Source organism: Chroicocephalus ridibundus, chromosome 8 (assembly GCF_963924245.1).
Source record: "Chroicocephalus ridibundus chromosome 8, bChrRid1.1, whole genome shotgun sequence".
NCBI lineage: Eukaryota > Metazoa > Chordata > Aves > Charadriiformes > Laridae > Chroicocephalus > Chroicocephalus ridibundus.
Window position 1 is genome coordinate 50,565,643 of NC_086291.1, and position 23,539 is coordinate 50,589,181.

The 23,539-nt window shown below is 57.8% G+C and overlaps 1 protein-coding gene across 1 annotated transcript in view; it reads right to left on the reverse strand.

Annotated features, from left to right (window-relative positions):
- Positions 1–21,321, reverse strand: part of RAB26 (RAB26, member RAS oncogene family) — a 32,834-nt gene extending 11,513 nt beyond the window's left edge. The window contains exons 1-2 of the mRNA XM_063344135.1: positions 21,066–21,321; positions 18,373–18,483 (exon numbers count right to left, since the gene is read on the reverse strand). Of these exons, the coding sequence (XP_063200205.1) occupies positions 18,373–18,483; positions 21,066–21,287 (333 nt within the window). The 5' untranslated portion in view covers positions 21,288–21,321. The remainder of the gene's footprint in view (positions 1–18,372; positions 18,484–21,065) is intronic.
- Between the last annotated feature and the right edge of the window lie 2,218 nt (positions 21,322–23,539).

Consider the following 23,539-nt stretch of genomic DNA (forward strand, 5'->3'; position numbering starts at 1 on the left):
TGGTGAACCCCACCGGGAGTGACCGGCACATCCTGGCCCCTCTGTAGGCACCCGAGCCCACGCCGGGAAAGGCTGCAGCGTAACCCAGGGTCAGCAATCGCACAACAACCTGGCCACTCCCCCGCTTTTCCATGCGTTAGCTCATTAATTAAAGCCTTTAAAAATTAAATTGGATACATGGATTAACTCGGTCCACAATTAATCTGACAAACGGAAAGCTGCTCGCTGACACCACTCAGGATCCACCGCGGGGAACCCTCACCGTGGCTCCCCGGCGCCTCTGACGGGTGCCGGCTCAAGTGATGCTGCCCAGGAGCACCCACCAACACCCACCCACCCGCCGGAGCATCCCCCTGCATGGGGGGACACTGCAAGGCACGGCACGTCCCCGGCACGGCTGCAGCCCAGCATGTACAGCCCCAAAGTGGGAAAAGGAGATGGGCAGCATTTGGGGACCGGCTGAGGGACCCCGGTGTGCCCGGCTGCAGCCCCGCTCCTACCCAATCCATTGGGGTCGTCGCCTCTGCTGCGGTGGGCTCGTCCCCAGAGCCAGCAGGGGTCTGCCCCTGGCCATCCCCCTCTCCACTTTTACGATGGAAAAGGAAAAAAAAAAAAACAACCCAAATGTCATGAGTGCACTTTAGAGGCAGCCCCCGCAGCCAACCGGGGGCGAGTTCCTGTGAAAAGGGGGAAAAAATTGCATTAGCGAATATACATCAAACCCGACCAAAGGCGGCTGGGGCACCGGCTGAGTTAATTAGCGGCCGTAACGGCTCTGCTGCAGGACTGACAGCGCAGCCACCCAGCAAACTTCATTAGAGCTGCGGCGTCACACGCCGGCCGGTGCCGGGTGGGTTGCCAGGTCCCCATCGCCACTTGGGAGCACACGGGGTGCGGGTTCTAGATGGGAGCATCCTCTATTTTTAGGAAGCCAGGAGGAAAACAGCAGCATGGCAGGGGCGAGCTGGCTGAAGGGATGCTGGGGGCCCTAGTCCCACGCCAAGGGAGGATCCGAATCCAAATCCCCACTCTGGCAAAGCCCGGGGAGTCCCCGCTTCCATGAGCACAAATGCTCCCGTGCCGAGAGGAGCTGGGATGCGGTTGTGATGGCGCTGTAGCAGACAGACAAATAAACACTACCTCCAGAAGCAACTGCAAAAATAGATTAAGGATCGATATGGAAATCTGCCCAAAACAGCAGGACACTGCATTAAATTTGCTCATTAAAACCCTGAAGTTTTCCCACACGCGCGCGTGCCGCTGCCAGCAAGCTGGTCCTGGCAGCTCAGCATCTTCTCCAGCCACAGCAGCCTGGCTCAGGGACAGCCCAGCCCTTTGCCAAGGTCAGGGCCCCAAGAGCAGCCCCCTCTTTGCTCCCTCAGTAACAGCGGTTCTCAAACTCAGTGCAGCCAAATTGGGGGATTTTTGAGACTGAAAATGAGAAAATGTCATTTGCATTCAAGAAAAAAAAAAAACAAAACAAAACCCACCACCAAACCCCAAACTGGCCAACACAGGGTGCCCAAACAGGGGGTGCCGGGAGGCTGGGACATGCAGCAGGGTCTGTCTCAGGGTATGGATCATCCGAGCAGGCTCCAGGTGAGGAGACGGAGCTTTTCCAACTCTCCAGCTCCGCATTATTTACAGCCCGTGCACAACCCTGGCACGGCATGGGAGCGCGACAGCAGCTCGGTGCAAGCCCGAGGCCCCCAGGGTGAGCGAGGTTTCAGCTTTGCCATCCCTCCCACAGGATTCAGCCGCCGGGAGGGCGGCTGCGCTCAGCATCCCGGCACGATGCCACGGGGGAGCCCAGGGCAGCAGCCCCAAGTGGGGCTGTGCCAGAGGCTGGTGCAACGGACCCGACCCCCGTGGAAAAAGCTTTTCTTGGAGAAACTGCCCTGGCAGCAGCTGGTTTTAAAACCTCCCGCTATTTTTTCTGGAGGTAACAAAAAAGAAGAGAGCACGAGGCTGATATTGCACAAGGATCCGCACTTCTGAAATCAAGATCTGTTCAGTGAGATAAACGGTAACCAGGAACAAATATTTAAGTTTCAGCAACCATGAGCAGACACCAGAGCAATAAGAGCAGCGCTGAGCTCTTATCTCGACGTCACGCCAGCTTTCAAAGCATGTTATGGTGGGGCTGCTCTGCCCATCACCGGTGCACGGGGCAGCGCAGACGTTCCTCCCGCCCATCCTGCCAGCGCGTCCGGCACAGCCCGGCCATGCAGCGCCTCGACGGAGAACGCAGACAGCCCATCACCCCCACCTTTGGGAAAAAAAACACATTTAAGAAGCACATTCCCTACAAAAATGGGAAGGGAACGGCCCAATGCTCCGCTGGAGGCTGCGGAAAGCCGCTGGGAGAGCGGGTACCGGGCCTGTGCCGTGGCCGGACACTGTCCCCCTCCAGCTGTGCCGCGTCCTGCCGGAGGGCTGCCCAAGTCACTGGGAAACATCTTTGATGATGATCCTCCTGCACAGTCACGGCTCTGCTGTGCCACCGCCGGCGACGTGCCCGAGGAGCCCCGGCACACGTCCTGGGGGAGACCCAGGGAGACCGGGCAGCCAGCACACCCCCGCCACAGCTCCCTCCGCCTCGTCCCATTAATCTTCTGCTCTGAGAGAAAACCCGACCATTCATCTTCCAGGGCAGGTGATTAATTTCCTCGGCAGCACTGTGCTTTTGCACTCTGCAGCTAAAAATAGAAACTTCTGCCTTGGGGTTGTTTTTTTTTTTTTTTCCCCAGGACTTGCACACTCCTGCCTGTAGCAGAGACGCTCCAGAGCCAGCCGCCGATCCCCGGTGCCAAGATCCTTTCAGAAATGATAACGTGTCAACGCTCGCTGCTCAGTTCAACAGCAGACCCCGGGAAAAGCAGATTAACACGGCACTTTGCAGCAGACGGCGTTTCTGATCCGCTCCGCTGCTGGAGCCGGCCCCGCATCCCCTCGCCTCTCACTGCCTCCTTCGAGGGGTCACCCCGACGCGTCCCCTCTCCCCCTGCGTGCCGGGCCCTGGCCAGGACACAACCCGCCCCGCACGCTGCAGGAGAGAAGCCAGAAGCCCTGCCCTACGTAAATCACCCCAGACGTGGCCTCCAGGTGGGCACAGACCCTCGGCGTGCCCTGCGGAGCCCCTCGCCTCCACGGGCAGCGCAGCCCCTGCCCCGCACCCAGCGAACGCCCCAGGGATGTCAGCAGCACTAGTCTTTGTCAAGAGCCATGTACACTACATTAAAGCACAATTAACATCTCCCTGGCTGCCAGCCCTGCAGGAGATAAGAGTCAAGGCTCTTGTTAGAGCAGACACACTGAAGAATTAGTGACTTATCATCTTCTATTCACATCAGTCTGCACATAAAAGGTTTTTCTGGCAAGAAGCAGAGAATCCTGTCTTAGGGACAGATTAGGGATAAGAGGATCTGGTTAGGATCATATATTTTAAAATAAAGTCATGCTCTGCTTCTCGGCATCGCCCGCAGCAGCCGAGTCCCGCAGCCACCCGGCTCCCGGCGCTGGCGGAGCAGTACCGGGTCGGTGATGCTTTCCCTCCCCAGCCCGGCGGCTCCATCTAACCAGCAAGGGACTGGTTCCTTGAAGGAGGTGCAGGCAGACAAAACTCAGACTATCAATGCTTTTAAGCCCGATAGGGCTGCTCAGGCTCATCCCAACAGGCAGGAGATGTGGCCATGCGAGGCTTCCAGGTGTCCCCACCATGTCGGAGCGAGCCTGTGCCCCAGCCCGGCGGACAGCCAGAGAAACTGGGGTTTTCCACCATCAAAAATTCACAGGATAGGATCTGCTACAGCTGCCCCAGAGACCAGAGTCACCAAAAAGCCGAAATCAGCAGGAAGGCTGCAGCCCATCCCTGCAACTCCCAGCACACAGTCAGGTCCCGGGAGCTGGTGGAGCCCACGGCCGCATCCCTCCTCCCCGGCCAGGGATGGTCCATGGCAGCTCCCCCACCCCCCTGGGCTGCATTACTCACCCCTTCAGTCTCTTTTTTTCCTACTTTATAATAGAAATGATATTTTTAAAAATATCCATGCTTAGTTCTAAACCAGACAGCCTTGGAAACAAAGGGGGCAGAGATGGCTCACGCAGATCTGTGGCAATACCGAGAATAAGTAACGTGGCGCTCAACATATTTATCTTCATTTTCTTCATCAAGGACATACCGCGCTGCAAAGCAGAACAGGAATCTCTACAGGGCATTTATTGCGATATCATTTCTCATTTACAGCAAACACAGCGGCTGTCAATGCCACGAGAATGAAAAATGGGTCATCAATTACTGTTATACAGGGAATTGTTTATTCTACTCCGGGGGGGGGGAAAAAAAGCCTTGCATCAGTTTTTATGTCAAAGCAGCCAGCCCCTGTGTCAGAAGTGCTGCTGTACCCAGTGCTCCCATCACCGCAGCCCACGGGGCGCTGAATCAGCAGGGATGAGCCGGGGAGCCCCGCTGCCCACCGGCCTCCCGGGCTGGCACCCTGTGCTTCACCCTTGTCAAAGCCCCGGTGACCACAGCCAGCCCCAGGCTGTGCATCCCAGTCCCGTGGGCTCCATCTTCCAGGATGATAAATAGGACGATCCCTGCGGGGACCCACGGCGAGGTGTGACTTTCACTCAGCCCGGTTGTTGTCCAGGCGCAGGGTCCCAGGAGCCCCAGTTAAGTCCTGCAGCAGCCGTCTCATTTCCAGCACAAACCCCGTCCCAGCACAGAAGGAGTTTAACGGGTTTGGTCCCAGAGCAGCCGGGCAGCGGTGGGGTTAATGGAAGAGAAAACCACCGGGAAACACCCAGTGAGGCGGCCCCTGACCCTGGGGGGCTGCAAGCCCCCTCCCTTCTCCGGCTCTCCCACACACGAGCCCAAGCAGCCCTCCGGCATGGCAGGCAAATTAGGAAAGATTACATTTTCCCGGTGTTATGTTCAGTCCAAACATTCTCCATTTGGCCTATCCCAGTCTGAAGAATATTATAATTTGGTTTGTGAGCTACAAAACCAGCCTGCTGGGCAGCCTCATCTGCCCTCAGTACGATCCTGGCTATAAAGCAGCTTTCCTGAAGGCAGTGGGGTCGCTTTACCTGGAGAAAGATGCTGCTGAGAAAGGCTCCGGGGCTCCAGCCCCCAAAACTCTCCTGCGCAGCACGGTGTGTGCAATTAACTGTACCTGCGGCTGCAGCCAGAGGCGCAGCCGGGGCTTCTGTGTATCGGTGGGCTGGCCTCTAAAGGGATGGAAACTTGCCCAAAATTTCAAGAGAAGATTTTGCAACCCAATTAAAAAAAAGTCAGGTCTGAATACCCAGCAGCATACATCCTGGCAGCATCTGGCAGTAATACAGCATCTTCTGCAGACGGCATCGCAAACAGCATTATTAAATAGCACCCAAAAAAAAAAAAATAATCCCCGAAGACCTGACAAATGAATCTGTAGCTTTTTATCACATACACACACAAACACACACATCCTTCACCTGCAGCTAAGGCAGACAGCTCTCAAAAGCCATGCTCTTGCTGAGATGCTGAAATCCAGATGAATCCTTCAAAGGATTCAAGGAAAAGAGAGTGACTGAACAACTCTAATGAGATTTTCTGAAGTCCGTACAACTCCATTAAGATCCTGGGAATGGCAGATACCAGGTCTCGGTGCTCACTCACGCCCCAGCCCATTTCTGCGCTGGTGCAGCAGCTCCCATGCATGGGGCACGAACTGACACAGTTGCCTTAATTTTTTTTTGTTGCACCCTTGGAAAGCCCGACTGCAGCCAAGAACTCGGGCTGGATCAGCCGAGGTCCCTGGGAGAGGATTTCCACCCCTGCACCAAGCTGTGGGGATGATTCCCCAGGGAATCGATCGCCCCCTGAAGCTGCGCCGCTCGCCGGCAATGCCAGGTCCCGCGGGGCTGCCAACGCGCCCAGCTTTTGGGAGCAATTTGACCTCACGTGTGTATTATTCAAGAGGGAAAAGCACATCTGTCGTGCATTAACGCTTGCCCGGGAACAAAGTTATTTTAGGCATTGCCAAGCACTTCTGACATTAATTCATGCACATTTATAAGTGCAGCACGTTAATGTATTTAAGAAAGTTTGGGCTGAACTGCAATCCCATGTGCCGAGTCCCAGCCCTGCAGGGAGCCACCGTGCCATGCTGTGATTCACCCCGACGCCAAGGGGCACGGCCACCACAGCGAGACCCAGCTCTCCACGTTCAGCTCCTTGTCACTAACTAAATTACTTGCTCTCGGTGCCGCTCTCAGAGGTCTGCCAGCGCCACAGGACCACGGCTGGCATCGCTCTTTGATTTTTGCGCATGTCCCACATCCCGGAGCAGGGCGATGCTGCAGGACCTGGTCCCTTCCCAACAAAGCCACTGCAGCAGCGGGGCAGGCACAACGCTCAGGCCTGGGAGCACTCATGCCCCACGGCAGATCATGCTCCAGCGCCGTCGTGCTGGCATGTTTTGGGTGTTTCCATCCCTGCGGCTCTCTTGGGTCAGGAAAACCTCAGGAGAGGCAGCAGCAATGAGCACCCCGATGTGCGCTGCCATTCAGCCCAGCGCCACTTACCTGCTGCAGTGCCAGCGGGCACAGCGAGGGAGGACAGTCTCCTTCTATTCCCCCTCCTCACGGCACAAACCTCTGGCCTCAGGCAGAGACAGGCAGGGTCACCCCTCTTACGGCTCCGGCTCCCCCAGTTCTGCCACCGCCACATCACGGCCCAGGGATGGGCTGCAGGGATGGCCCATGGCAATGCACTGCAGGGATGCTCCACAGGGATAAACCACAGCCAGCCCGTCTCCCAAACGCAGTGTGGCAGGATTCCCTGGGAAGCAATTCCCAGCCCCGCTCTGGTCCTGTCACATTTCCCCAAGCCACGTCAGCAAACCGTGGCATGTCTAGGGAAGCAGCCGGCCATCCCGGTGGCCGGGCTCCCTGAGCAGGGGGAGAAGGTGCCCACAGGGCTCAGGACCCAGCACCATTCGAGCTGCTCGGGGTTGGCTTCAGGCCGCGTGCGCCTCGGCACATAAAGGGAGAAGAAAAGCCCACTCATCTGAAACCTGCGACGCGTGATCTCCCGGGAACGCTTTTCCTTCGGAGAGCACTGACTCACGGGAGCCCGAGGAAGCCCACGCCGTGGTGTAACGCTTGAGATGCTTCACAGCCCTGACCCTGCTCCTTCCACGTGCCGAGCTGCACCGTGATCACACAACACTCCATGGCCCCTCAGCCCCCATGGAGCCACCCAAGAGCGTATGGTTACAGCAGAAAACAAATGCAACCAGTGACGGCTGCCCGCAGCAGTGCGGCACAGCCATCACGGCACCAGGATCTCTTCCCAGCCCTGCCCTGCTGCTTTGCCCAGCCTGGAGGAGCCAGTCCTGCCGTGCTGGTGCCCTGGGGAGGTGTATGACATGGCATGGCATGGCATGGCACGGCACACTCACCCCCTAAAAGCCACGTCCTCTCCAGCCCGGCAGAGCTGCCAGTCCTTCCCCGAGGCTGGCGCTGCTCGGGGCTGCGTGGGCTGGCCGGCGCCGCTGCCAAAACCCGCGCCGAGCTCTAAAAATTGACGCTGAGAGTAACAACGATCCTCCGGCGTTTCCGCCGAGGCGTGCAGCAAACGGGGCGATGCCGAGAGCGGTGAGCCCGCGGGGGCTTTGCAGCCGGTGGGGCGGGAGGGCGAGCACCCGGCCACGCTGGGGAAATGACGCCGCCCTGCCACAGCCGCGACCCTGGGAAAACGGCTGCTTCCCTGCAGCTCCCGAGAGCCGAGCATGCTTAACACTGGGGAAAAAAACCCAACAAATTAAAGCCCAGCCATCTGGCTGCACAAGCAGTGGGAAGAGCTCCCTGTACACCCAGGAAAGGGACTGGGCTGACCCTGCACTGCCCGGGGCACCGAATCCCTGCTGCAGGCGGGATGCTCATCCAGGGACCAGCCCCCTCTGATAAGGAGGTCCCCAGACAGGGTCTTCGCCACGAACTCCCCAGCAACGAGGCTGGGCTGAATTATTCATCCAGCCACGCAGTTGTGTTTTTCTTAGTCATCGGCTCAGAGGAAGCAGCGAGGCACGGAGGGACTGGTGGGGACCTGCTGCCGTCGAGCGGCACGGGGGAAGCAAACCCCGGCAATTCGGACCAAATTCAGCGTCGCTGACCAAGGGGACGGGCAAGGTCCTAGCCAGCGGGTCTGCGCCCCCTGGATACCTCCAGCAGCCGCCTGCGCTTGGCTTTGGGGAAAAAAAATCATTATCAGAGAGTTGTTTCAAGTTTGAGAGCAATGGGCACAGGAGAGCCAACGCCAACAGCTCTCTCTGCTGGGAATGGTCCTGGGAGTCGTTGGTCCAGTCTCATTATCGGTAACGAGGAGCAGCAGCATCGGCGCTGGGGCAGGACCCCCTGCTCCTCCACTGCTGCCCCCCGCCCCGCACCCAGCACACATCACACCGCAGGTGCACATCGCAAACAGTGGCATCTCGGCGGCGCTTCGCTAATAACCGCGTTAACGCCATAAATCGTGTGCGTCGGACGAGGCGTTCGCCGGCGGGAGGTGGGGAGGGGGGGTGGGGGGGGCGGCCGCGCCGTTGCCGTGGCGACGCCCACGCAAGCAAAGCTGGAAAAGCCAAAGCCTCCATTTCCCCAGCGTGTCACTTGGGCCCAGGAACACCGCGGCTTGGCAGGAAGGAGTAAAACATCCTCAGACAGGGGGGGATTGAGCGAGGGCTGACGAGGTCCAGGCTCGCCGCAGGTGGACGGGTTCGTGGCACCCAACCCGGGCACGTTCGGCTGCATTGAGGATGCAGCTGGGCACGGCTCCCCACTGCTCCCCTCCTTTCAATGAGCTACATATTGAAAAACCCACACAAACTGAGAGAAAACCTGTCCAGATATTCACAACAGGACCAGTTGCACCCTCAGAGACGTGCTGCTGGTTTTACAACCTCTAGAAGAGCTTTCCTGCCTGCTGTGCTGCCTGTGGGCAGCACCGACCCCAGACCCACCACGTCTGCAACACAAACATCTCCCCAGGCTGAAGCCCTGAAGCATCACCGAGACCCCCCAAGTCCCCACTGGGCTTCTCCTCACCCTGGGACAGCCACGGACCAGGGGAATGGGCATCACCCTTTACAGATGAAGAAGCACGAGCTTCCAACATCTATTAGTTATGATCGGGAAGAAACATTTTTTCCAATGCAGGCATAAAGATGAAATATTTGCTGTTGCTTTTGAGAGGTTCTGCGATCCTTCAAGGCAATGACTCGGTGCTTAGCCAGGATTAAAAATGCTGTATGCCCCTGTTAGACAAACAAAGCTGTGTAAGTTACACTGCACCGCTGGAAACCCCTCGCCGGGGGAGCAGGGGCAGCTCCATCGCTCTCGGACGGAGCCAGCAGCGTGTACAGCAGCTCGGGGGCTTCGCTCCCCTTCCTGCCGGGCTGTGAGCAAGGCCAGGAGCCGCACAGCCACCAGCAAGGCGAGCATCGCCCCGGCTCTGCCCAGCCATCAGCATATGATGGCACGGCACAGCACGGCGCTCAGCAGCTCCAGGGCTGAGCCAGTCCCATGCTCCAGGGCAGGGATGTCCCCATAATGCCACCAATGTTGCCCCACACAGCAATGCCACAGCTCCCCCTGCTTCCCCGGCTGCCGTCCTGCTCCTCAGGGCTCCCCGCCAGTGGCCACCCTGGGTCCCCCTGCATCCCTCACCTGCCCCCAGGACAATGTCACCCACCCAATATTTTGCTTCCAAAGGCTCTGCAGGTAAACAAGCCCTCAATCCCTAAATTTCCCATTGCCATAGGAACCTGCGTCCCCCCCCATCACCAGCCAAGGACAAGTGGACAACTGCTCAGACACACACCACGCTGCAGCTCCTTGCCCTGTAAACAGCTCTGATCCACTTGGACAGGATTGTTTTTCCTTTTTTTTTTTTTTTTTTTTTCCTAAGGGGGACGATCTTCTGCCGACACTCGCTGTTCCAGGCTTCGGAGGGGGTGATCGCTGCCCTTCTGATTTGCCGCACTGATGTTCGGCTTTACCTTCGCAGGGCACAGCAAAAGCCTCATCAACGGGACCAACCTGACCCCTATCTCCACACCTCAGATCTCTCCATCCTTTGCAGATGCGAGGAGGAAAGCATCTCTTTGGGAAGAGGACGAAGGGGCAGCTGATTTTGGGGGAAGGAGGATGCACAGTCAGCACCCTGTGAGCTCGGCTGGAGGCGGCTCCCCCCACAGCAGCTGGGGACCAGCTGCCGAACCCCGCACCAGCACCTCACCCTTCCCCACGCATGCACCGGGATCATTGGCATCTACACTGGGAATAAACCAAAGCTTGCTGGGGGCAAATAATTAATCAGGGGTAATGAAATGAGTCAGCAGCTCAGCAGAGAGGCAGCCAGGGCTCGGGGGCTCATGGGGGCTGAGAAAGGCGAGAGCCACGGGGCAGGGATGCCCCTTAATACCCCCCTAAATCAGGGGGGTGGCAGTGGGAGGCAGAGGCACCCCGAAGCCCACCCACCCCCGCCAGCTCAGCCACCTCCCCTCTGCTTTCCAAGAAAACCCCAATTCTGCACAGCTGAATTCAATATTTTATCACAGATAAAAGATGAAAGTGAAATTAAGCTAAATGTATTCCATTAAATATTCAAACCGTTTAGACTTACTCTAGGCCCATTTAAATGTTTTATTGGCTATAAAAAACTCCCTCGCAGGCCCCGGCACCACGAGCGGACCCAGAGTAACGCCTGACTCTGCACTGGGGCAGTTGATGCTCCAGCACCCAAGTTGGCCTCCCCAGGGCCAAATTCTCACCGGGCACCACCTGGAGAGGTGCAGACACACCACATCTGTGTGCCCACCAGCTTCCTCCAGCACCAACCTCCTCCTCACCCCACTCCTTCGCAGGGAGCCTGCTAAGCTGGAGGAAAGCAGGGAGCAAGACACTGACCCACAGCCCTGAGGACATGGGATGATGCCTCCGGCTGCCGCTCATGGGCAGAACAGTCCCCAGCAGCAGCTCCACCACACCCACCATCCCCGCAGGAGATGGGTGCCGGAGGGAGGATGCTCGCGCAAGCCGGTCCATCACCCCGCAGGGACCTCGCAGGGCACTTGGAAGCGCAACCACTAAGCTACCGCCAAAATCTCATCCAATTTTACAATGCACAAAGCAACGCTTCCCTTCCCACGCTGCTGCAGGAAAAACAGAAATAAGAGAAAGGCACGGGAGGGCTGCACCTGCTGATGGCCCGGCCACGGTGGATGCCGATGGCTCAGGGAGGGGACACCACTTGCAATGACACCACTTGAGCCCAGGTGCCACTTCCCAACCCCCCTCTGTGCTGCAGCGCAACTTGCCTGGAAAAGAAATTAAAGGATTAAGAAATTAAGCCATTCTGGTCAGATGCTCCACACCCTGGGAAGCAACTCAGCTTGTGCCTTCCACGTAGGCTCGCAACAGGCTGTGGATGTGCAGGAATTGCATTTTCCAACCGAGTTTCTACTGTGTTGGTCCTCTGATGGGGTTTTGAGCTCCCGTACAGCTCTAAGGAGGACGGTACAGAAGCAGGTGACAGTGAATGGCTTTACAACCTCCCTCCTTCCACCAGCAGCTCCTGAGTGGATTTTTTCTATGTCTGTGCCCTGGTTCCTCAACTCCTGAGCAGCCCAGGCCTCCTGTGCTCTGCCTGAGCTAATTACGCCTTTTATTCCAACCATCCTGGCCTGGGACGGACCCATGTTGGGGCTACAGGAGCCCGGGAGACACCGGCACCCTTCCAGGAGCATCTCCCACGAAACCCCACGTCCCCAGTGCTCCCGCCGTCAGCTGAAGTGGATGCAAAATTTCATATACCCGGTTTAAACACCTGATCCATTCTGGGTGGTATTTCCCAAACACTGAGGGGGTGGGAGAGCCCCTGGCACGCCGAGAACGGCACAGGCACCTTCACACCATCCTGCAAACTGGTTAAGAGTTTTCTTGATCAGGCGCTGGGTCTTGAGGCTCCTCCAGCCGCTTACTTAAAGGGCGACTCAAGCACTTCTCTGCTTTGAAGACATTCACCTTATTTCTTTTTGCCTTCCCCAGGGCAGGAATTGAGTCTGTTGTCCACCGGGATTACCGCCAGCACACGGGTGTTCGCAGTTCACTGGTGTGCTGCAGAACTGGAGCGCACCGGGGAGGTTTATTATTTTTCAAATGCAAGAGGCAAAGAAACATGAATAAAATACTAGCAGATGTGAGAAAGCGGGGTGTAGCCCGCCACGGGCGCCGCTCGCAGCATCTCTTGGCAACTGAGCCCCTGCATGCAAATGACAGGCTTTGCCGACTGCAAAGCTGTGTCCCTCTGCAAGGGAGGAGAGCAGCAGCTGAAAGCAAAGCAGGGCTCGGTTTCCCAGGAAAAATGGCTATTTACTCCCCTGAGAGCCTGTCCTGGGAGTGGGGAACGGGAATCAGCAGCGGCTACGGAGAAGCTGTCGTCCTAGGAGTCACACACGACACAAATCGATAAAATCGAGGCATGTTCCAGCGCGCAGCGCCTGCACTCCCTGCGCGAGCTGGCCAGGACCTGCCTCACCTGCTGCCAGATTCGGGCAGCACCCAGTCCTTACGGCACCTGGTCCTTACGGCACTGGTGCCGGCATCTCGTCTGCCCCCCAAAACCAGGCTGAAGGGGTGCAAAGCATCACAGGAAAGCTCCTCTGGGCAAATTTATCCCAGCTTTCCTTACAGCGAGAAATGCAAAAGTACAAAATCGGCTACTGGCTTCTATTAAAATTCATACAGCAATAGGAGATGCAGAACAAGCCGATTTCAGACAAAGAGCTGCTGGAGACACATACCCAAGGCAGCAGACAGGCATCCCCCTGCCCCCCCTGCCATGCCAGCACCCCCACAGGGCTCCTTCCTTGAGCCCCCTGGCCTGGAGCGGTCGCACCTGCATTGCTGCTGGCATGGAGGAGCCCCACATAGAAGAATTTGGTCCAGACAACCCAGGCAGCACTGAGATGCCTCTCCCAGGGGAAGGCCACCTCCCTGCAGGGGTGTGGAGCCAGGGCTGTCCCCTTCAGTGCCCCAGGAACCAACCCAAACCCACCCAACCGCAGCCTGCAGCAGCCCCTCTGCCTGACCCCACAAACATCGCCACGCTACACGGCCAAACACGCAAACAGAAGAGACTACACACTCTGCTCGACGCTCGGAGTCCCTTCCCTCAAATGTTTGGGACCAGTTTTATACAGAAAAACATGCTGGAATTAATTTATTTCCTTTTCTTTCTTCCGGCCTAAGCAGATCCCCTCCCACTTTTTCCAGATTGATCCACCAGAAAATTAGCCCTGCTAATGCTCAGTGCCAGCCGCTGAGATAAAAGCCAGCCCTTGGCTTTCAGATGGCTCCAGGTTGCACCAGCCCTTCAAAGGGAGGCACCACGGCGAACGCTGCGCTGGAGCATCGCCCCGAGGGCAAGGATGCAGGCGCCTGCTGGGGACTGGCAGATGCTCAGGACATCCACACCTCCCTCTTCCGAGCGCATGGAGACCCAGGACCAGACTTGCCAAATCCAGACCACGGGGCCAGTGTTAGTTTGCACACCCTGCATGGCTGGAACGAAGCTTTCCGTCTCTCCTGCAAAGTTAATCTCACTGAAGGAGTCAGCAGGCAGCCAGCAGCTGCTGTTTTGCCGACGGAAGGTGCACACACACGCGCTATGAAAAATAAACAGAGATGCAACAAATCTCTTATGCAAAAAACCATATTATATACCGCTGATTCCACCCCCAGAGCAGCGCAGGGCTGAATGTAATCAAGAGTCCTTAAAGCTCAGGGTCACAAGTGACAGCTTTTATTTACAGCGCGCGGCAGCCGTCACAGCGTGCAGATTAACTGCGGCACGGCCAAGGCTGGAGCAGAGAGTGCGGCCGCCGCCGGCTCGCCCCTGCCCGAGGACGCTGCGGCCAGGGGGGAGCCACGGGTCTCCACGGGGTAACAACCAGCAGAAACCCCTCCTGGACAGGGCGGTGCAAATTTGTGGATGCCAGAGCCCAACCAGCCTTCAGAGGAAGCGTTCCCTGCGCCCAGCCGCCTGCTCAGGAAACCCGAGGCTGCGTCGAAGCACCGGGGCTGGCTCCCTCCTCCTCCCGCAGCACCCGGGCACGCTTTAGGCAAGGAGGATGCTGGTTTGCTCCCTCTCCTTGGGGCAGCAAGAGAGGAGCGATACCGCTACGCACCTCGGAGAAAGCGAAGACAAGCCGCCCTGCTCTGAACTCGGCCAGCAAAGCGCTTTCTTAAGGTTTCATCCCACTGATTAGCCCAGAAACCCTCTCCCCTGCTAATGCAAAGGAACTCATTAGCACCTCTTCCCAGGGAGAAAAGGCTCATCTTTAATTTTTTTTTACTTTTATGTTCTTCTCCTTTCAGGTCCAATTAGTACAAAAACCTTAACTAGCCCAACCCTGCAAAGCTCAGGGCAGAGCACCCCGCTTGGGCGGCGAGCATCGGGGCGGCCCCAGGGGGCCCAGCCACCACTGGGGAGGGGACACACGGTGGGCTCACACGGCCCTTTGGTTTCTCGGCTTTGGCAAGACATTCCTCCCGTCAGTTAGGTGTTACGACGAGACAGAAGTACTGTTGGCTGCGCAGCTTTGACTCCTGTTGAGGTTTCTGCCGCGTTCCCAAAATTAAAGCGAAATGTAGCTCCTTCAGTAGCACCGAGAAAAGTGGGATTCACACCTCTGAGTGATCAACCTGCTCTTTTCCAGGAGGCCCTTCTCCCCAAAACCCTAACATATGAAGTTGGAAAAGCACGCACCACCTCGCGCAGGCAGGACCCATCCTGCCCTCCCCGGCCAGGATCTGCAGCGAGAGACCTGGTCCCACCACTGCCCCCAAGCAGACAGAGCTGCTGAGACCCCCAGCCCTGGGGAAAACAAGGAGGAAGATCTCATGCCACAGCTCAGCACAGCCCTGGCCACACCACGGCTAATGGGAGGGAATAATTAAGCCCCCCATTATCTAGCGATGGCTGGAAATTCCAAAGGTGATGCCTGCGAGCGGGATGCTGGAGGCAGAGGGGGGTTTGCTCAACACAGAGGCTTCCCCCTCATAACTCGGATAGAAGTTTCTGTTGCTCCGAGTGAGCCCCCTGCTCAGGCAAAGCCCCCGCAGAGAGCAGGACCCCTCGCCCCAGGGCTCTGCCTCACCTTAATGGCACCCACAGCACGGGGCGGGGGGGGGAGGGGGGGGGGGTGTGACACCAGCAGCGCACCCCCAACCAAACCCCCCACTCGGCACCCCTGCACCTCCAGTGCTACCCTGTCTGAACTGGGAGGGCTGGTATCTTCCCGGGAAACTAAAGATGTTCCTCCAATAAAACCAATTTTCAAAGCAAGGAAAGCCAAAGGACTCGGCATCTCCAAAGCCAGGAGCCAATAGGTACCATTTTGATGCATTTTTTTTTTTAATACTACAATCATCTTTATTTCCCTAGTATCAGTGGTTTATCTTCCAAATATATTTAGACCAACATCCTCCTTTGTTTAAGAGACGATGATAAACAAACACAATGCGAGCGGTTCTCCCTAACATAAAACAGTAGGAGGGAAAAAACCTAGGGGGCCATTAGGAATTGTAATGCCAGATTAATTTTAAATGGATTTCTATTCATTTACATTTGCTCAGGCCTACATAATCCATTAGCCATAGCTTTGCGTGTATCTAATGGTTTGACATCCTCGAAAACGAGCGGCTCGTCCTGGAGCCCGCTGGGACCAGTGGACGGAGTGGGAGAAGAGGTGGAGAGCGGCTGGGGGGGGGGGGGTGGGTACGGGGGCTGCCCCCCAGGTGGCTCCGTCCCATCCCAGGGCACTTTGCAGAGACCTGCGGGCTTCAATAGGATTGGAGACAGTCCCGAAAACAACATCAGGAGCCGGGCAGCTCCATCCCCGCCATGTCCCCACCATGTCCCCAGGCTCCTGGCAGCTCTCCGCGGGCCGAGCAAGGTCACGCGTGCATAGGAGCGCAGCTGCCGCACACCCTGGCCTTGGGGGAGTCCCCACAGTCTCCGCCACCGGCGAGGCTCAGCGACCGCCACAAACCCCGCCGAGAAAGCCAGACGCACCGAAAGAACGCCCTGCGCTGGCTCAGCACCTCTCGCACCACTCCAAGGCGAATGCAGCAAAGAAACCCAGCGACCGCCCTCCCCGACCACAACCGCCCGCCGCCACAAGCGGCCTCACTTGCTTCAGCCAGAAAACCCGATGCCAAATTGTGGGATTACGCAGAAAAGGAGCTGCGATGTGACAGTTTTGTTATTAGATAGGCAGAAATTAAAACCAAACCGCGCTCTCGCAGCAGAAGCCTCCAGCGTTACCACCCCAGAGCTTCATCTGCATCGCGATGCGAACGGCGAGAGGGGCACAATTACACAGCGGCTGCAAACAGGATTATCTTAATGGGAACGGAGATGTACAATCAAAAAACTATTTCCATGTCCCCCCCAAAATTATGAGTGCCTTACAAAGATGATAATAATGAGTTTTAGGGCACACACATGATCTTCCCTGCTGTATAATCTGCCCATTTCAAAACGATGTAGCTCTAGCAGCTCTATTACAGAAGTAAATTAGCCCTAATTTGATTGCTTCTCCGTAGCAGTCGTTTCAGTGCTCTAATCAATAAGTCACAGGATTTTATGACTGCCCTCGGTATCAATCACCGCAATCAGGAATAAAACGCTTTTCATTTTAAGAACACCTGAAATACCGTGTAATTACCTTTGTATAAAATTATGGATTCCAATTTACCAACTTCACCAAGCCGCTGCTGCAACCCGCAGCGTCGCTCTGCACCGAAAGCCTATTTGCAGGAAAGAACATCGCTTTCTTTCTAAAGGCTTTCTGAGCCGTCCCTCATCTCTTCCACTTGTCACTGTACCAGCAAGTTATTACTCGCACCCCAGCGAAATAGCAGGTTACAAGAGACACCCATCTCCCAGAAATCCTCCAAGAAATGGGGAGATCTGAGATCCTGCTGAGAAAAGGCGGTCGGGGAGATGAAACACTGGTGCTTGGCATCACCACCAGCTCTTCACCGCACCCGCTCATCACCACCACGGCGCCGAAATGGAGCCAAAAGCCATTGTACAGTGAGATGACGCAGCCAGTGCCCCGACAGCAGGGCAGGGGGAGCACAGCCACCAGGCACCTCCCCGGTCCCGAGGGCTGAGCCTCCCCCAGGAGCCTGCGGCATCGGCCAGACGTCTCGGGGAGCAGCGAGATTGTGGTTTGGGGGAAGCAGATGGTTGGGAGCATCTGATCCTCGGGCCAGAGACCCAAGCCAGGCGTGCCGCTGGCTGCTGCTTTGGTAGCGATAGCTCAGAGGAGCCACCGTGGCCTCAGCAGCATCCACAGGGCTCCCTCACTGGCCCTTCACGGCCTGATGTAAGGTTTCTTTGATGCCATCTCTGCAAAGCCACTGTCCCCGTTGCTCTGCTGTCCTACCCCAGGGATGCCTGCTCCACAGCCCAGGGCGCAGCCCCGCAGCTCCCCTTCACCAGGGGCTGCCCAAACCACGGCGTCCCCAGGCAGCCCCGCCAGCCCCAGCTCCCCAGCAAGGTACCGCTGGGGAAATGCAGCCAAGAAAAGGCTTTGAGGGCCCCGGCTGGCGCTAAGACGTTCCCACCTGGCAAAGGATGCTCTGCCCACACCAGGGCACCGCAGGACACGAGCTGTCTCCCCTTCTGCCCCCCATTCCCCACATTATCCCCCCTGTGGAGCAGGTTCCCTCTGTCCTTGCTGGTGCCACACAGCCCAGACGTGCTGCCCGCGGGGCTGCCCTGACACCGGGATGCTCCGGTCACTGCCAACAAAACAGTTACTCTCCGAGGGCTCAGAGACCCCTCAGCACGATGCCTCCCCTCCACGCCAGAGGGAGAAGGGCCACCCCGGCACTGCACCCCGACGGTGGCACCCCAAAGCTGTGCTCAGGAGTTGTTTCCAGGGCATTCTGGTTTGTGTCAGTTTTGGTTTTATTTGTTGGGGTTTTTTTGTTTAAACTGTTAAAAGCACTGAAATTGACTTAGAGAAATATTTTCACAGGGCAGATGCTCAGACCTCAGTTCTTACACAAACCACCCCCAGGACCTGGAGCAGAGAACGCGCTCCCCCATCCTTGTGCAAAGCAGTAACGAAGAGGCCGCTGCCGTCGGCCAGTTGCTCAGCCCCGAGGTGCCCCAGCCGGAGCTGACACAGGTCGGGATGATGAGGTTTAAGTCCTTGGAGCAATGTTTTGTTACTCTTCTGCAAAAGCCGCCATTCGCCTGCTGGACCCTGCAGGCAGGGCCCGAGGAGCCCCCCAGGAACTTACCCTGAAGTCGATTCCGACCGTGGAAATGAAGCTGCCAGCGAGGAAAGCACCGTCTTTGAACCGCACCAGCAAGCAGGTTTTTCCGACCCCCGAGTCGCCCACCAGCATCACCTGGGAGGGAGGGAAGGGAGTGTTAGACACTGGGTTTCGAGACAGAAGCCCCACAGCAGCCGTTACCTGTCACCATCCCAAAAGCCCCATCCCGGGAGCAGGAGCAGATCCTGTTCTCTAGAGGGGGGAAAAAGCATGTCCACGAGCGATGTCCTCAGACCCAGGGGAGGGTGGGGGAGAGAAGGTGGGGACCCGCAGTGGGATTATTTCCCACCCTGCACTACGCACGCCCCTGAGCGCTGGCCGGACTTGAGACACCTTCCCCTGACCAATACTTAACAAATCCCCCGTGGGGGCACAAACATCCCTTGAAAGCCAAAAGGAAGCTCTGACTCGATAGCTGTGGAGCCCACCCTGTCCTCAGCAGACCCAGGAAACACCCTGCATCCCACCACACACAGGGCTTCCTGGGGAGGCTGGCTCTGCCCACGGGGAGACTTCAGGGGGGCCCCCAACCATGCGCGCCAACTCTGGAGGTTCACTCTGCCCTCTGTGAGCAAAATCCTTCAGTGGGACCCACAGAGCCTCATGGCTGCCCTGCTGGTCCTCAGCGGATGCCAAGGGAGCAGCTCCCTGTGCCGCCTGCCTCAGTTTCCCCACCCAGCAGCAGCCCCAGGTGCAGGCAGGGCAGACACCCACCCCACCACAAAGAAACCATGGCAGAGCTGAAACTGCTCCCGAACGCAGCTCCCCGAAGCTTATGTTCAGACCACAAGCCCCTTTGAGCCCTCTTGCCCCCCGACCCCTCTCCCCTCTGCAGGATGACAGCTTCCCACCATCAAGAAATCCCAGACCACGGAGCCGAGCTGCATCAGCAGCTTCTGCACCCGCACCAATTTGCACGGCTTCACGCTGGCATGGCAGGGTTCCCTCTCTCCCGAAAGCGCTGCCATTAGCCTTCTGCAAGCCATTAGCCCGTGACTGAATTTAAATGGTTTTAAGGCAGGCACTGCCCTGGGTCACACCGAACCCAGGCAGGAGCCATCAGAAGCAGCAAATGCCACCATCACTCTGCAGCTCAGCCTCCCGAGGGGCGGCAGTAGCCCCAGCCACAGTTTGGGGCAGGGTGGCCAGGATCCGGCCACAGTGCTTCATCACCCAAATGGTGGGTGCAAAGCCCCACACCAGGTCTCCTGCAGGAGCACACGCACAGCCGCACACCAAGCTCTGGCACAAAAGGATTAGGGGAGCCAGGGAGCCTTCAGGTGTATCTGTGCAAAGCCAAGGGAAGGGGGGAGGAAAAAGTCATTTTTAGTACAAAATAGTAGTACTGACTTTTTAAAACTTTCCAGACCTCTGTTCTAGAGCAGGGCAACCTTTAAAGGCAGCTTCTCCTCACCCAGCACCGCTGAAGCCTCACCCAGGGCGCGCAGCAGCACCCAGAGCCAGGCTCAAGTCAAGGGCTCAGTGATCAGGATCTGGCCCTCGCGTTTGGCCACTGCCTCTGGCAGAGCTCAGGAACCTCAGGAAAGGGGTAAGGTAAAGAGAAAGTTTAATAAACCAGGTTTTTACTGAATATGAAGCAATTTCTCTCTGCCACTGGTTCAAAACCAGCCAGACTTAGTAGAGGTTTTGGCTACCTGGCACATTTGGGCTTATCTGAGACCTCATTTGGCTCATCCCCATCCCATGGGAGCAATCCCCAGGGAAAGCCCCAGCCCAGGCAGTGAGACGAGCTCAAGGAGCCATGGGCCAGCGTGAACACGGAGATGGCTCCATTTTAGGGAAGCTGTTGAACCGTTATTGCAGCTGTATCAGGACCAGCCACCTACTAAAGCAACCAAATTCACTTCTTGAACACCCTTCACCTCCTACTGCATGTCCCAAATCTTAACATGGCAATAGCCATGCCGATTGCCACCGGCACTGAGCTCTCTGCCACGGTGTGCCAAGGTTGGACTTGCCATAGCAAACACCATCTTCTCCAAGCCTAATCACCCCGCGCTCGGTTACGAAGATCTGCGTTAGAAATGCAGTCAGATGGGTCGCACTGAACTGCAGTCTCAGCCAAAATCGCTCAGCGAGCTCCAAGAGCTGGGCTTGCATCGGGTCGCATGATAGAGGGGAGGGGGGGAGTGCAAATACGTTTGATCTGTGACTCGCTCGCCAAAATCTGAAGCGGCGAGAAGAAGCCATCTGAGCCTTTAAAAGAACGCGCAAGCCGGAGACATTTCAACAGCAGCCAGAGCAGATTCGATGCGCCTCAAGCAATACCGTCACCCCACTTTACAACCGCTTTTTTTTTTTTTAACGTTTTTAAAGAGGAACCAGAAGGTTACAGTAACTCATGTGAGCTGAAAGCCTTTTGTCATCACTTGCAAAAGTTCCGCAGAAGCAGCCCCCGCTGCCGAGAGCCCCGCAGGGGCAGCCCCGCCGCCAAGCGCGGCTCCGGGAGCCCGGCCGAGGCCGGACCCGCCGCCGGAGACCCGAACCCGGCGGCGGTACCGGGCTGCCGGGGCTGGAAGGGAGGGATGCCCGCCCGGTCCTGGCCCCCAGGAACTTCTCCCGCACCCGACGCACCCCGCACCGGGGCTCCGCGCTCCTTCCCGCATCCCACCCCCGCCCCAACCCCGTCCCCGCACCTTGAAGGCGAGATCGTAGAACTCGCCGCTGCTGCTCAGCGAGGGCCGCCCGGCCGCCGCGCCGCCGTTGCGGGGCAGCTCGGGGGCGGGCGCGGAGCCCCGCGGGGCGGCGGCGGCACGGCCGGTGCCCTGGGCGGCTGGGGGCAGCGCGGTGGAGGGCGCGGCGCCGCCGCCGCCGCCGCCGCCGCCGCCTTTGCTGCGAGCCGCCTTCTTCCGCGACATACCGGGGCCGCGGCGCCGCGCCGGGCGCTGGGGGGGCGCGGGGCTCTGCCGGCCGCCGCCGCCGCCGCCGCCTCCCCCGGCCCGGCCCGGCCCGGCCCCGCCGCCAATGACAGCGCCGCGGGGGCGGTGGCGGGGGCCGGACCCGCTCCGCTCCGAGCCCGTTCGCTCCGCCCCGGCCCGCACCCGCGGTAACCGGGGGGGTAGGGGGGGGGGGGGGGCACCTGCGCACGCACGGGAGCGGGCGGCTCTGAGGGTGCTCACACGCACCCACGAGGGTATTCGCACCCCGGGAAGCAGCGTGGGAGGCCCGTCCCGTGCGGGGTTTAGGGTGCAGCCCTCCAGTCAGGTTTGGGGTCCGACCCCCAGCAGCTGGAGATGGCCCTGCTCCTGGTTAGCCCCACGGTGGGGGGGTTCACTCGAGGCAGACAGGGCCCATCTGCTGCCGGCAGCATCCCTGGGAGACGGTCGGGTCCGAGGGCAGGCGCGGAGCAGGGCAGAGCCTGTGGGGTGGAGGGAGCGTGGGCTGCGGGGGCGGCAGGCTCGAGTTTTTCTAAGATGGAAACCCGCGTTGTCCCCGGTCTGCCTCAGCAACTGGTTTCAGCGAGCAGCGCTTGGCATCTTTCTTTCTGACTGCAAATGAAGTGTGACCTGAGGCGCTTGCGGGTCTCTCGACTGAAATAAATGTCTTTAGCTGTGTGACATATTTCCAGTGGTGCGGCCGCATCCTGACTGGAAAAGGAGGCTTGAACAGTCACATCGAAGCAGGAGTGGGAAATAAATTGCTCTGGTGAGAAGCCAGGCAGGCACACAATGAAGATGCGAGTAAGTAGCAGGGCTTGCACAAGAGGGAGGTGATGGCCAGCATGGCAGGGCTCAGGCAGCCCAGCAAATCCAGGGCCAGCGCCGGAGCTCAAGTGCCAGCCACGGTGACACTGAGGTGCCAATACTGGAGCTCGAGTGTCAACCGTGGTGACACTGAGGGGTTGCTCTCACTGTGGGCACGGATGAGCTTTTCCCTTTGCTGCCCTGGGAGCATTTAAATCTATAGTTAATCCCTGTTCAACAGCCCTAAAGAACTCCAGAGGAAGGAGGAGGAGCGGGCAATAGAGCTCTGGAGGCTTTGGCCACAGACAAGGGAGACAAGCCAGGTCAGTGAGCTCCTGGGTGAGACACCTTTTCTCCCACCCCAAGCCTCGGGCATGGCCATGGCCATCATGGGCCCCAGGGAATGCCAAGGAGCTCTGGGTTTGCAGCTCCTCAGACACAGCTGAGACCAGAGGAAAAGCTGTCATGGTGGGGGCTTATCCCCCCACTCCCCTTCATGTGTTCTTCATCCTGACACTCTAGCCAGGAGATGGAAGACCTGACTCGTCAGAGCAGACTCGATGCCAGAGTTTTGCACTATAATCTGATTTTCCAGGACAGCTGCAGTCAATAGAGGACGAGGCCTCGGAGCAAAGTGCGATGTTGGAGCCATCTGTGTGTCTGTAGGGTTTTTAACTAGTCCCTGTGCAGCAACAAAGCCACAGTGGAGCTTTTCCCTGGTGCTACCTGCCCCAGGGAAGGGGTTACATAGCCCTGGCACTTCCGTGCAGGCTGTAACCGCTGACGCACGGGGACTTTTCCCCTCTCTCAGCTACAGTCGATGATGATGGAAATCTCCATCAACATCCTCGTGTTCAGAAGCAAACAAAGCCAGCTGCTTATCGCCACCGCATCAGGGCAACGCCGGAGGAGGATGGCCCCTTATCACGAGCAGCAGCGGGGAAGCGTGCCTCGTTAATTCTGCCTTTATCAAAGGTCGTGTGCTCCAGCGCCTGCAGCAGTGCTGAGCTCCGCTGCCCCCAGCCCCTGAAACTCAACCTCGTGCAGTGCCGGAGCTCAGAGCTCCGCGTCCATGAGCGCCGCAGGGAAAAGCATCTTCAGCAAGTTTCTCTCTTTCAGAAAACGTGTGTGCAGAAACACAGTCTGCTCAGAATTCGCAGTCACGCCTGGAGATGTTGCTCCTCGTATAGTTACAGGAACTAATCAGATAACTGCAGCTGAACTAAGGGGGATATATTTGCTAAAAATAGATTAATGGAACAACAAATGCCTGAAGATACGGCGTGCCTTGGGGAAGCAGGATTGCGGTATCTGGCAGGGCTCTGAGCGGGACCGGCCGTGACTGTGGCTATCTGTTACTCTGCTACATCTACACATAAGTAGATTTGTTTTTAAAGGCAGAAAATCAGCCCGCTCCCATTGGGGCC